At 45.4% G+C, this 14,476-nt stretch overlaps 1 protein-coding gene across 3 annotated transcripts in view; it reads left to right on the forward strand.

Moving 5' to 3' along the window:
* Positions 1–14,476, forward strand: part of PTPN4 (protein tyrosine phosphatase non-receptor type 4) — a 975,501-nt gene that overhangs the window by 150,641 nt on the left and 810,384 nt on the right. For all 3 annotated transcript variants that reach the window (XM_069224613.1, XM_069224612.1, XM_069224614.1), the window contains exon 8: positions 1,712–1,832. In XM_069224613.1, coding sequence (XP_069080714.1) covers positions 1,712–1,832 — 121 coding nt within the window. The remainder of the gene's footprint in view (positions 1–1,711; positions 1,833–14,476) is intronic.

Raw genomic sequence — 14,476 nt, forward strand, 5'->3', positions numbered from 1 at the left:
CAAGCCACAGCGTTAGTGGCAGCAAAACGGCTATGATGGGCAAGGGGTGGGGGTGGGGGGGTGCACAAAGGACCATGGAGGGCAGAAAGGAGAGGTATGGGCGGGACACAACACCAGAGAGGGCAGGGCATTCACAGAAGACCTTGCAGGGCAGGCAGGAGGAGCTGTTGCAGCACTGCAAAGCATGGAGGGCAGAAGGGAGTGACAAAAAGAGGGACAGGAGGAAGAAGCATGGATCTTAGACAATGGAAGGCAAGTTGGCAGGGGATAGGGACAGGCGGCAGCCATCTGACCATGCTGGGCATGCGAGAGGGGCAGTGACCGCTCAAAAAAACACTCAAAGCACACAGGAAGGGCAGTGATGGATCTATGAAACATGGTGGGCAAATGGGGAAGGAAGCAGGGGCAGGCCTACTGACATCAGAAGGCAGGGCCAGCAAGCTAAACATGGAGGCTAAACTGAGAGGTAATGATAGGGACATAGACTCAGGCAACGGAGGACAGGAGGAGTGGGCAGGAACATCAAGCCAACTAGGGGATATTGGCAGCACATTGGACCATGCAGGAGGAAGGGGGCAGGTGAACTGAAAACAGAGGGCAGGGAGGAGGTGGGTAGGGGCAGCAAGCTAACTGTGCAGGGCGAGTAGGAAGTCAGTGGCAGAATAATGGTCACACAGAGCTATACGAGAGGGGGCAGGGGTATGGACTTGGATAATGAAGGGCAAGGGGTGAGGGCAGGGGCGGCAAGCTTGGGGGAGGCAGCACACTTGTACCCTAAAGTAATTATAACATTGTCCCTCACCATAAACTGCCTTTATTCTCACTTAATAAATCACTCATTACATGTTGACTACATTTTATAATATCCGTAGTCACATCTGAAATGCCATCATTGTTGATAATAATATGCAAGACAGGGGCAAAAGTTATAGTTGCTCCAGGGTATGAGTTATTGTTACTTGAGCTAACTATAACTGGTGAATATTAGTGATCTAGTTTTAAATAGTATGTTTTACTTGTCATTTTTTACCTAACTATAGCATCAATTTAACTTTTATTTTTTACTGTGAATTTCTAAGGTTTTGTTTAATATAAAATTAGTTAGATATTCTTACAGTTCCTAACTATAACATAATTTTAACCTATGTGTTTTTGTGAATACATATATAAATTCTCTCTCTCTCTCCTTTTTTTTTTTTTTTTTTTTTTTTTTTTTTTAAATAAGTAACATGCTAAATGTAGTTCCTCCTTGTCGGACTTTGAAGATTAGATGCGGTTCTGGCTACCTTTAGGGAAACCAGTGACTGACAAAATTGTCCAAACTTTCTCCAGTGGTGCAAAGATTTGGGGGTTGACCAGCAGTTAAGCAAACAATTTGAGTTACTGGCTTTCTTGTCAAATATGTATGGGCTCATGGCTTTTTCCTAAACAAATATGTTCTCTTCTTTGCTACAGACTGAAGATATCCCTGCTGTTTTTAAAATCTGAGTGTGCTTTCTCATTAAACCATGCTAATAGTGAGGAAACGTTCTTTTGTCATCTCCTTTTGAGGCAGAACCACAGCATTACCTCAGTTACTCCTTTTCTAAGATAGCTATTAAACACTGGTCATTTTTTTAACTCATTTGTACTCTGCTGATGAATTTTGAATTATTCTTGGTACTTAGGGCATTTATAGATACCATTGTAATTGCTTTCCTTCATATTTTAGCTGAGCTGGGTGACTACAACCATTCAGAGCACATGCCAGGTTATCTTTCGGAATACCTCTTTATCCCCAATCAGCCTCAAGACTTTGAAAAAGAAACATCAAAATTACACCAACAGCATACGTAAGTATTTAAAAATGTGAATTAAATGCTTTGTAGTGGTGCAGTCCTGATGAATTGCATGTTTCTGTGCACCAGTCATGTCTAAGACAGTCAACTTTGGGTATGCTTTTCAACCAGTTCTGCTGTATTTTAGCAACTGGCATTTTCAGGCCAAGTGACTTTTACTTTCATTTAAATTGTTTGCATAATGCCCTACACTGGTGACATTCAGTAGATTAAATGAGTGTAACACCAATGATGGTGTGTGCACCAGGGTGTGTTTACACCTTTAAAAAGCACTAATGTTTTACCCGGTTGGTGGGGTTCTACTGGTGCCTATGGTATAGCTTATTCCATGTGTTCAAAGTAAAATATTAGCTTTGATCCCTATTCTGTGTATTTAAGAAACATTCTTACCGCAACTCATGATTTGCATGATTCAGTCTAATAGCCTTGCAGATTCCTTACCTTAGTTTCCTTGTTTGAAGTTTGGTCTTCTGCTGTGTAGGAGGCTGGCCTGGTTTGTAGTAGGTACCTAAGGTACTTAAACCTTATACCAGGTACAGTTATCCCTTATTAGTGAAATGTAGGCAGTGTTCTTGCAGCTTAGGCTGTCTAAAGGTACCTGTAGCAGAGCAGCTTAGGCTGAACTAGGAGACCTGCAAAGCTCCTGCAATACCACTATAGTTACACAGTACTTATACACAATAAAAGACAATACTCAGTGTTACAAAAAATAAAGGTCCTTTATTTTAGTGACACAATGCCAAAAATATCTTAGAGAAATCTTTCCTTCTGGAGGTAAGTATTATACACAATATGCACACTAGAAACCAAAATCAGTTAAGTAAACAGTCATAGAATAGTGCAAACAGTAGAAAAAAACAATAGAATGCAATAGGCCTAGGGGCAACACAAACCATATACTAAAAGTGGAATGCGAATCACAAATTCCCCCCCTAGACAAGAGTAGTGTGTAGAGGGGCGCTGGAAGTGTAAGAAAACACCAAAGGTAAGTAATGTACCCCACCCCAGAGCCCAGGAAAGTAGGAGTAAAGTAATGCAAGTTTCCTCAGGACACACTACAAGTCGTGATAAGAGAAATTGCAAGGAGACCAAGTCCAGAAGTCGCAGAAGATTCTAGGAAGGACAGGAGCCCCTGCCAACCTAGAAGATGGTGCAGAAGTGGATTCTCCTGTTAGAAGAACAGTACAGAAGAGCACCAAAGAAGAAGGCTGCAGGTTCTTGTGTGGTGCAGGAGATGTACCACGTCGAGTTGTTGGATGCAGGCTGTTTACGTTGCTGGATTCCACCAACAAGCGTTGGTTCACACAAGTTTGCGTCAAAGTGGCGCTGCCTGGACCCAAGAGGGACCTGGGGCTAGCACATCGGACTGTGGAGACAGAGGGGGCTCTCAGCACTGGAGAGATCCCACAGAAGACCAGGCAGCACCCATGGGAGTCCCAGGGCACGAGGACAAAGAAGATGCAAAGTGCATTGTCGCAGCACAACAAAGGAAGGTCCCACGCTGCCAGAGAACAACCCAGCAAGTTGTGTGTCGCAGGATGGAGTTCTGGGGACACAGGCTACACTGTGCAGGAAGGATTCTTGGAATAAGTGCCCAGAAGCCCAAGGAGCTGGAAATGACGCGGTGCACAGGGATACTTTAGCAGCACGGAGAGGCAATCTCTTACCTCCACCAAATTTGGACAGTTGGACCTTAGGAAAGTCACGTCGGTCCACCACCTGTGTTCAAGGAGCACGCTCGTCTTCGGGACAGGAGTCCCAGAGTACTGTTCGTCGTCACAGAAGGGTGCCTGCAGGAGCGGAGAAGTGACTCTGTCACTCCACAGGAGATTCCTTTGGTTCTTCTGGTGCAGGATGAAGACAGGCAGTCCTCAGAGTGTGCACACCTTGGAAACTGTTGCAAATGCTCATTGGAGCTGAAGTTGCAGGTCACAGGAGTCGTCCTGGATACTGTGTTGCAGTTGCAGCGGTTCCTGGAGCAGTCTGCAGTTGACCTGATGGTCAGAAGCTGAAGCAGAGAATGCAGAAGATTCCTGGAGGTGTCTAGCAAGCTGAATCTGAGGAAACACCCAGAGGAGAGACCCTAAATAATCCTGAGAGGGGGATTGGCTTCCTACCCAGGTATGCACTTATCAGGAGGGCTCTCTGATGTCACCTCCTGGCACTGGCCACTCGGAGGTCTCAATAGTGTCCCCACCCCTTGAAATCCAAGATGGCTAACACCAGGGACACACTGGAGGAGCTCTGGGCATCACCCCTGGGGTGGTGATGGACAGGGGATGGTCACTCCCCTCTCCTTTGTCCAGTTTTGCGCCAGAGCAGGGACTGGGGGTCCCTGAACCAGTGTAGACTGGCTTATCCAAGGAGGGCACCATCTGTGCCCTTTAAAGCATTTTCAGAGGATCTGGGAGGCTACCTCTCCCAAACCTATAACACCTATTTCCAAAAGGAGAGGGTGTAACACCTTCCTCCCAAAGGAAATGCATTGTTCTGCTTTCCTGGGATTGAGCTGCTCATTCCCCAGGAGGGCAGAAACCTGTCTGTGAGGTAGCAGCAGCTGGGGCTGCAGTGGAAACCTCAGAGAGCAGGTTTGGCAGTACTGGGGGTCCATGGTGGAGTCCCCAGGATGCATGGGCATGCCCCCTCAATACCATGTTTGGAATGAGGGGACAATTCCATGATCTTAGACACCTCACATGGCCGTATTCAGAGTTACCATTGTGTAGCTACATATATGTATTGACATATATGTAGTGGACGCGTTTAATGGTATCCCCGCACTCATGAAGTCCGGGGATTTGGCCCTGGACAGACTGTGGGGGCACCTTGGCTAGTGCAAGGGTGCCTTCACACTTAGTAACTTTGCACCTAGCCTTCAGTAAATGAAGGTTAGACCTATAGTTGACCTATAAGTTACTTAAGTGCAGTGACTATGCCTGTGAAATAGTGTGTGCACTATTTCACTCAGGCTGCAGTGGCAGTCCCGAAGAAAGATTTGTCTGAGCTCCTAATGGGTGGCAAAAGAAATGCTGCAGCCCATAAGGATCTCTTGGAACCCCAATTCCCTTGGTACCATAGGGTCTTATAAGCGGGATCCAGTGTCCCAGTTGGAATTGGAATATGAAGTCACTAAACTACAGTGACTAATTTTGTAGGTAGAAAGAGCATAAGCACTGGAGTTCTGGTTAGCAGAACTTCAGTGTTACAGTTAAGTGTACTGACAACGCACACATTAGGCCACTAACTATGAGCCCTGTGGTCCTGGCAAGCAGGATCCCAGTGAGACAGGCAAAACACACTGACAAACAGGCAGAAATTGGAGGTAACATGCCAAGAAAGATGGTACTTTCCTACATGCTGTGTTTAGGTAATTTGCCCTCCTGCTGACAATCCACTCAGCACTGCTGATCATATTGCCTGTTATGGAATTATGCTCTAAGGCTCTTCATGATATGCAGACAATGCTTGTCCTTCTGCTGTTTTGGGGGTACGCGGGGGGAGGTATTGGGTGGGGGAGAAAGGAGATTGTATGTATATGTGCGTGGGGCACTTGCTGCAAGTCCAGACAGAGCAGTGAAGACATCACCACACTACTTTGCTATGCAGTGGACTCACTTGGACCCTTGGATAATATCTGTAAGGGCACCCTGAGTATGGTAATTCCTTCACTGCTCAGTCTGGAGAGGCAAATGGTACTCCATATTTTTTTTGTTCAGACATTTTTTAAATTTAAATGGACCTGCACATTAAGCACAACATTTATGAAGCAACCATCTGAGGCCTACTACTTTTGATCACAACATATTCATGTTCATTCCTGTTGACACTGTCAATGACTGGATACGTTTAACCAGGTATTCAAGAGAGATTCAGGCATATATTTTGAAAATTTCTTTTTGAAGATGAGTCACTTTCTTTAGAGAGGTGTCACATGGTCCCAAACACCCTAGATTGAGCCCATCAAAACTTGAAAAATAGTACTGTACTCTAAAAACTTGTGTTCTATCAATGTAATGGCTAAGAGCCATCCTGTGATCTAATCTTTACAATCTTTATTCTTGTGAGTGGATAAGGAGTAGAAACTAAACATGGCAGAGAATGAAAAATGTCCTAGCTTTCGTAACATATACTTAAGTATTAGTCCATAAAAAACAAATCAGGCCCCAGCAGAGTCCATTATCCATGTTGACTTAACCTCTTTCATCACGCGAGATCAGCCAACCGGTATCCATCAAGAATCTTGCTTTCTTGAGTCAGTCCCTAGAGAGAGAGAAAGGTGCATCAATACCCGGTTTCACATCAGAAAAATCGTACAGAAACACTTCTCAACATCCAGTTCATAACAGAGGATGATAACATTGTCATATCAACAGTCAGTAGCATAATCAGAAAAGTACATTACCTACCAGTTAACGTGGAGGGATGGCTAACAAGGTTCTTGACTGGATGTTGCCGTCCATCGCTTTTGTCCGCCACGAAGATGTTGCTGACAAACCCCCGGGAATGAGGGACTGTTCAGAAGATTGCCCCATTGGCAAAAAAGGAAAATACTTCCTTGTCAATGAGGGCCTCTGTAGGAGGCTGGCCTGGCTTATAGTGGGTACCTGATGGTACTTACACCTTGTGCCAAGTCCAGTTATCCCTTATTAGTAGATTAGTAGTGTTCTAGCAGCTTAGGCTGATAGAGGTAGCTATAGCAGAGCAGCTTAGGCTGAACTAGGAGACATGCAAAGCTCCTACTATACCACTTAGATAATATAGCACTAAATCATAAGAATCACAATACTCAGAGTTACTAAAAATAAAGGTACTTTATTTTAGTGACAATGTGGCAAACATATCTCAGAGGATATACTCCCTTAGGAGGTAAGTAAAATACACAAAATATACACACAAACCAAAATCAGGTAAGTAAACAGTTAGAATAGTGCAAACACTGTAGAGTACAATAGGATGCAGTAGGCCTAGGGTATTGTAGTGTGTAGAGGGTCGCTGGGAGTGTAAGAAAGCACTAAGGGTGTCCAAGATACCCCACCCCATGACCCTGTAAAGTAGGAGTAAAGTGACCCTACTTCCCCAGAAAAACACTAAAGTCGTGATAGGAGATTCTGCAAAGACCACAACAGACTGCAAAGCACTGAAGACAGATTCCTGGACCTGAGGACCTGTAAAGGAAGGGGACCAAGTCCAAGAGTCACGAAAGTGTCCAGGGGGGAAGGAGCCCACCAAACCCCGGATAAAGGTTCAAAATGGCTGCCTCCGGGTGGAGGAAGCTGAAGATTCTGCAACAACGGAAGGTGCCAGGAACTTCTCCTTTTCACATAAGATGTCCCACGGCATCCTGGAGGATGCAGAGTTGTTTCTTTGGAGAAAGACTGAAAACAAGCCTTGCTAGCTGCAAAGGTCGCGGTTGAAGAAAAAGGGTGCTGCCCGGGCTTAAGAAGGACCAGGAAGTCGCCACTTGGATGAGGAGACAGAGGGGGCCCTCAGCAACACAGAGAGCCCACGCACAAGAAGGCAGAACCCGCAGAAGCACTTGAACACAGGTTCAAGAAAACTGAGCACGGCGGTCGTCTCAACACTACAAAAGAGGGTCCACGAAGCTGGTGGTCAACTCAGCGAGTTGAGCAATGCAGGACGGAGTGCTGGGGACCGGGGCTAGGCTGTGCACAAAGGATTCCTTGCAAAAGTGCACAGAAGCCCTAGCAGCTGTAGTTCACGTAGTACACAGGATTACTGTCTGGAGAGGGGAGGCAAGGACTTGCCTCCTCCAAATTTGTCCAGTTGTACCACTGGACAGTCCTGGTTACTTAGGTCCACTAGCTGTGTTCCAGGGGCCACACTCGTCAGGATGAGAGGGGTCCCAGAGTACCAGTGACACTGAAGTTTGGTGCCTGCTGGAGCAGGGGAAAGATTCTGTCGACCCACAAGAGATTTCCTCTTGGCTTCCAGTGCATGGGGAAGGCATCCAGCCCCCAGAGCATGCACCACCAGGAAACAGTCGAGAAAGCCGGCAAGATTAGGCGCTACAATGTCGCTGGTAATCTTCTTGCTACCTTGTTGCAGTTTTGCAGGCGTCCTGGAGCAGTCAGTGGTCGATCCATGGCAGAAGTCGACAAGGGAGATTCAGAGGAACTTGGGTGCAAATCATTATCTGAGGAAAGGCCCACAGGAGATTCCCTAAATAGCCCTCAGAGGAGGATTGGCCACCTAGAGAGGTTAGCACCTATAAGGAGGGGTCTCTGATGTCACCTGCTGGCACTGGCCACTCAGAGACCTCCATTGTGCCCTCACGCTTCTGGTTTCAAGATGGCAGAGGTCTGGGACACACTGGAGGAGCTCTGAGCACCACCCCTGGGGTGGTGATGGACAGGGGAGTGGTCACTCCCCTTTCCTTTGTCCAGTTTTGTGCCAGAGCAGGGTCTGGGGGTTCCCTGAACCAGTGTAGACTAGTTTATGCAAGAAGGGCACCATCTGTGCCCTTCAGAGCATTTCCAGAGTACTGGAGAGGCTACTCCTCTCAGGCCCTTAACCCCTATTTCCAAAGGGAGTGGGTGTAACACCCTCTCTCAGAGGAAATCCTTTGTTCTGCCTTCCTGAGACTGGGCTTCCCAGAACCTAGGATGGCAGAAGCCTGGCTGTGGGTTGGCAGCAGAGGTAGCTGCAGAGAAAACCCCAGAGAGCTGGTTTGGCAGTACCCGTGGTCCATGCTGAAGCCCCAGGGATGCATGGGATTGGCCCCCCAATACCAGATTTGACATGGGGGGGGGGGGCAATTTCATGATCTTAGACATGTTACATGGCCATATTCAGAGTTACTGTTGCATTGTGACACAGATTGATGGGTGCTACACCTTATCTATTTTGTCTACTCATCAGACAAACCTGGCTTATTTTCGGAGGGTAAAGTTTTGGCACTGTTGTAAACTGGGTGATTGAAGTTGTGTCGTTGGAGAAGAGAGTTTTTAGATTTTATTCCTTTCACTACTTAGGTCTCAGGAAAGATATATATCTTGGGCCTAATCTGGATCTGAAATTCTTGACTTTGTTCATCAGCACAAATTCACAATGTGGGCCTAAATGCACTTGATTGGACAGTGCCCCTGGATGTATTTGTATATTTCATTTCTACTTATTCACAAGTTTTACCTTCACTTTGTGAACTTGTATGTCTGCCTTTTAGTCTTAGTGGCAGTCTCCCTCAGGAAGTGAGTAGTCCATGTATTTCCATACTTCCACGATTTACTGGTGAAGACGAGGTCCCCGAGAAACAATGCAGTGGTTCTGTGGGTATCTTTACAAATATCCCCATGAAATTACTGTACCATAAACTCTCTCAAAAATGAAAACAACTTTTTCTCCAAATCGGTGTTTTACATTATATTTAATTTGTCATTGGTGCAGTGATATAGAAAAATAAACATGATGCATATATTAATCGGGATGTCAAAAAATTCATATATATATATATATGTTCGATCGCATGTGTAGCTGCAGATACACATGCTGTGCATATCCCGCCATCTAGTGTTGGGCTCGGAGTGTTACAAGTTGTTTTTCTTAGAAGAAGTCTTTTTGAGTCACGAGATCGAGGGACTCCTCCCATTTCGGCTCCATTGAGTATGGGCGTTGACTCCATCTTAGATTGTTTTCTTTCAGCCATCTGGTTTGGACGTGTTCCTCTTCGCTCCGTGTTTTGGTTCGGAAAGTTAGTTAAATCTCTGAAAAATTTGATGGTATTGTTAACGTTCGGTATCGGGTTAGTTAACGGAGATAGACACCGAATAAAGAAGAGCTCCGGCAGCCTTTGGGGTTTCGATTCCCCGGCGGGGCCTGGTCGGCCCGACCGCGTGAGTCTTCAAGGCTAATGGAACGGACCCCATTCTGCTTCTGCCCCGAATGCCACAGCAAGTATCCTTACACAGATCAACATCTGGTCTGTAATTTGTGTTTGTCCCCCGAACACAAAGAGGATACCCGCAAGGGCTGTCGGGCATTTCGGTCAAAGAAAACGCTATGGGACCGGAGAGCACGAAGGCTTCAAATGGCATTGGCGCCGTCAGGACACCGCGATGTCGAGGAAGAGGAGACTTTCTCCATCACTGACTCGGACGAGCCTGAAACAGAGCAGGCGCCGAAAACCGTGAGTAAACCAGCCCGATCAAAACTCACGCCAAAATCATGAAGGCCCAGGGGACGCCATCGCCGGCAGGCCATGGCTTAACCCGTACAATTGGTGACCAACCATCGGCACCGAAAAAGGGCACACACATGTCGAAGTTCTCTGACTCCGGTCGAGATCCCGGCACGCAGCATACTCAACACCGAAAACCTGGCTCAGACCAGACTCTACACCGAGAGACCGGCTCCGAGATAAGTCGGCACCGAGATATCGGCACACCGAAACCTTAAAAAGTGGCCAAAAAAGACTGTAGAAAATGTTTTGGTACCGAAACACCCAGCTTCGGAGCCGAAAACAAGCTCCTACTCTGAAGAACAAGGCCTTTCAGAACAACTACAAGGCCATAGATTTGGACAAGAGCTAGAAGCAGGGGAGCCAGATTATACCCAAAGAAGGCTCCATATTCAAAAGGAAACGGGGAAAATAAGAACTCTCCCTCCTATAAGGATGAAAAGAAAACTTGCTTTCAAGGACACAGAGAAACAACCGAAAGCAAAGGTGGCAAAAGAAGTAACTCCACCACGGTTTTTGCCACAACTCTCAACACACTACTCACCGCAACCATCACCAATTGCGACCCCACCTATGATGCAATCTCCAACGCACACAGGGATGAGCCAGGATGACCCAGATGCATGGGATGTATATGATGCACCAGTATCTGACAATAGTCCAGACTGCTACCCAGCGAGGCCATCACCACCTGAGGACCGTACTGCCTACACACAAGTGGTGTCCAGAGCAGCGGTTTTTCACAATGTGGCACTGCATGCTGAACCCATTGAGGATGACTTTTTATTTAATACTTTGTCGTCGACACACAGTCAGTACCAAAGTCTTCCAATGTTAACAGGGATGTTGAAACACGCAAAACAAGTATTTCAAGAGCCCGTCAAAGGCAGAGCCATCACACCTAGGGTGGAGAAAAAGTACAAGCCTCCCCCTACAGACCCTGTATACATCGCACAACAACTGACACCTGACTCGGTAGTAGTAGGCGCAGCACGTAAAAGGGCTAATTCACACACCTCTGTAGATGCACCACCACCCGACAAAGTCGAAATCTTGATGCAGCGGGGAAAAGAGTTGCAGCACAAGCGCCCAATCAATGGCGCATTGCCAATTCCCAGGCTTTATTGTCAAGATATGACAGGGCTCACAGGGATGAAATGCAGCACTTTATAGAACATCTGCCCAAAGAGTTCCAAAAGCGTGCACAACAAGTGGTGGAAGAGGGCCAAAGTATCTCAAATAACCAGATACGTTCAGCAATGGATGCAGCAGACACAGCTGCAAGAACTGTAAATACAGCTGTGACAATTCGGAGACATGCATGGCTGCGCACCTCAGGATTCAAGCCGAAATCCAACAGGCTGTGCTTAATGTGCCTTTTAATGGACCGCAGTTGTTTGAGCAGGAAGTGGACACTGCTATCGAAAAATTGAAGAAAGATACAGATACGGCCAAAGCCATGGGCGCGCTCTACTCCCCACAGAGCAGAGGCACTTTTAGGAAGATGCCATTTAGAGGGGGGTTTCGGGCTCAAACATCAGAACCCTCAACTTCACAAACCAGGCCCACATACCGGAGCCAGTATCAGAGAGGAGGCTTTCGGGGATAGTATAGAGGGGGACAGTTCCCTAAGACTAGAGGGACGTTCCAAAGTCCCAAGACCCCTCAAAACAAACAGTGACATTAGTGTCACAAATCCCCAACACGTAACACCAGTGGGGGGGGAGACTAACAGATTTTTACCAAAATTGGAAATAAATAACAACAGACTCGTGGGTCCTAGCCATCATCCAACATGGCTATTGCATAGAATTCCTACAATTACCACCAAATGTGCCACCTAAAACACACATGTCCAACAACACATGGATCTATTACAAATAGAAGTCCAAGCGTTGTTACAAATAGAGGCAATAGAACTAGTACCCAGTCATCAAAAAGGGACAGGGGTTTACTCCCTGTACTTTCTCATACCCAAAAAGGACAAATCTCTAAGACCTATATTAGATCTCAGAACACTAAATCTTTACATCAAATCAGATCACTTTCACATGGTAACACTTCAAGACTTAATCCCCTTACTCAAACAACAAAATTACATGACGACATTAGATCTCAAAGATGCGTTCTTCCATATACCCATACATCCTTCACACAGGAAATACTTAAGGTTTGTATTCCAAGGAGTACATTACCAGTTCAAAGTGTTACCATTCGGAATACCAACAGCACCAAGGGTATTTCCAAAATGCCTTGCAGTAGTAGCGGCACATATCAGAAGACAGCACATACACGTATTCCCGTATCTAGACGATTGGTTAATCAAAACCAACACCCAGAAACCGTGTCTTCATCACACAAAATACGTCATAGAAACCCTTCACAAACTAGGGTTCTCACTAAACTACCAAAAATCACACTTACAGCCGTGTCAAATACAACAATACTTAGGAGCAACAATCAACACAAAAAAAGGGATTGCCACTCCAAGTCCACAAAGGGTACAAGCATTCCAAACCGTACTACAAAGCATGCACCCAAACCAAATGTATCAGGTAAAATTGGTGATGAAACTGCTAGGCATGATGTCCTCACGCATAGCCATTGTCCCAAACGCAAGATTACACATGCGGCCCTTACAACAGTGCCTAGCAACACAATGGACACAAGCACAGGGTCAACTTCAAGATCTAGTGTTGATAGACCGCCAAACACACACCTCGCTTCAATGGTGGAATCCTGTAAATATAAACCAAGGGCGGCCTTTCCAAGACACAGTGCCTCAATACGTAATCACAACAGATGCTTCCCTGGTAGGATGGGGAGCACATCTCAACCAACACAGAATCCAGGGACAATGGGACACTCAGCAGAAACAACTTCACATAAATCAGCTAGAATTACTAGCAGTGTTTCTAGCGTTGAAAGCATTTCAACCGATAATAGCATACAAACACATTCTTGTCAAAACAGACAACATGACAACAATGTATTACTTAAGCAAACAGGGAGGCACACACTCATCACAACTGTGTCTCTTAGCACAGAAGATTTGGCATTGGGCGAATCACAATCACATTCACCTAATAGCGCAATACATCCCAGGAATTCAAAACCAATTGGCAGACAATCTCAGTCGAGATCACCAACAGATCCATGAATGGGAAATTCATCCACAAATACTGCAAACCTACTTCCAAAAGTGGGGAACACCGCAAATAGACCTATTTGCAACAAAAGAAAATGCAAAATGCCAAAACTTCGCATCCAGGTACCCACAGCCTCACTCCAAAGGCAATGCCTTATGGATGAGTTGGTCAGGGATATTTGCCTACGCTTTTCCCCCTCTCCCACTCCTTCCGTATCTTGTAAACAAATTGAGTCAAAACAAACTCAAACTAATACTAATAGCATCAACTTGGGCACGACAACCTTGGTACACAACATTACTAGTCCTGTCAGTAGTGCCTCATATCAAACTACCAAACAGACCAGATCTGTTAACTCAACACAAACAACAGATCAGACACCGAGTCCAGCATCACTCAATCTAGCGATCTGGCTCCTGAAGTCTTAGAATTCGGACACCTAGACCTTACACAAGAATGTATGGAGGTCATCAAACAAGCTAGAAAACCTACTACAAGACATTGCTACGCAAATAAATGGAAACGATTTGTTTATTACTGTCAAAATAATCAAATTCAATCATTACATGCGTCCGCAGGAGACATTGTAAGCTACTTACTACACTTAAAAAATCGAACTTAGCTTTTTCGTCCATTAAAATACATCTCACAGCAATTTCAGCATATCTGCAAATTACACATTCAACTTAATTATTTAGAATCCCAGTCATAAAAGCATTTATGGAGGGTCTAAAAAGAATCATTCCACCATGACCACCAGTTCCTTCGTGGAACCTCAATATTGTATTAACGCGACTCATGGGTCCACCATTCGAACCCATGCACTCTTGCGAAATGCAATACTTAACCTGGAAAGTAGCCTTTCTAATTGCTATCACATCCCTCAGAAGAGTGAGTGAAATACAAGCCTTTACCATACAAGAACCCTTTATACAAATACACAAACATAAAGTGGTTCTACGCACAAATCCAACATTTTTGCCAAAAGTTATATCCCCGTTCCACTTAAACCCAACTGTGGAACTCCCAGTGTTCTTTCCACAACCAGACTCTGTAGCTGAAAGGGCATTACATACATTAGACATAAAAAGAGCTCTAATGTACTACATTGATAGAACTTAACAGTTTCGCAAAACAAAACAATTGTTTGTAGCTTACCAAAAACCGCATACAGGGAATCCAATATCCAAACAGGGTATTGCCAGATGGATAGTTAAATGTATTCAAACCTGTTATGTTAAAGCTAAAAGAGAACTGCCTATTACACCAAAGGCACACTCTACTAGAAAGAAAGG

Source organism: Pleurodeles waltl, chromosome 3_1 (assembly GCF_031143425.1).
Source record: "Pleurodeles waltl isolate 20211129_DDA chromosome 3_1, aPleWal1.hap1.20221129, whole genome shotgun sequence".
Classification (NCBI taxonomy): Eukaryota; Metazoa; Chordata; class Amphibia; order Caudata; family Salamandridae; genus Pleurodeles; species Pleurodeles waltl.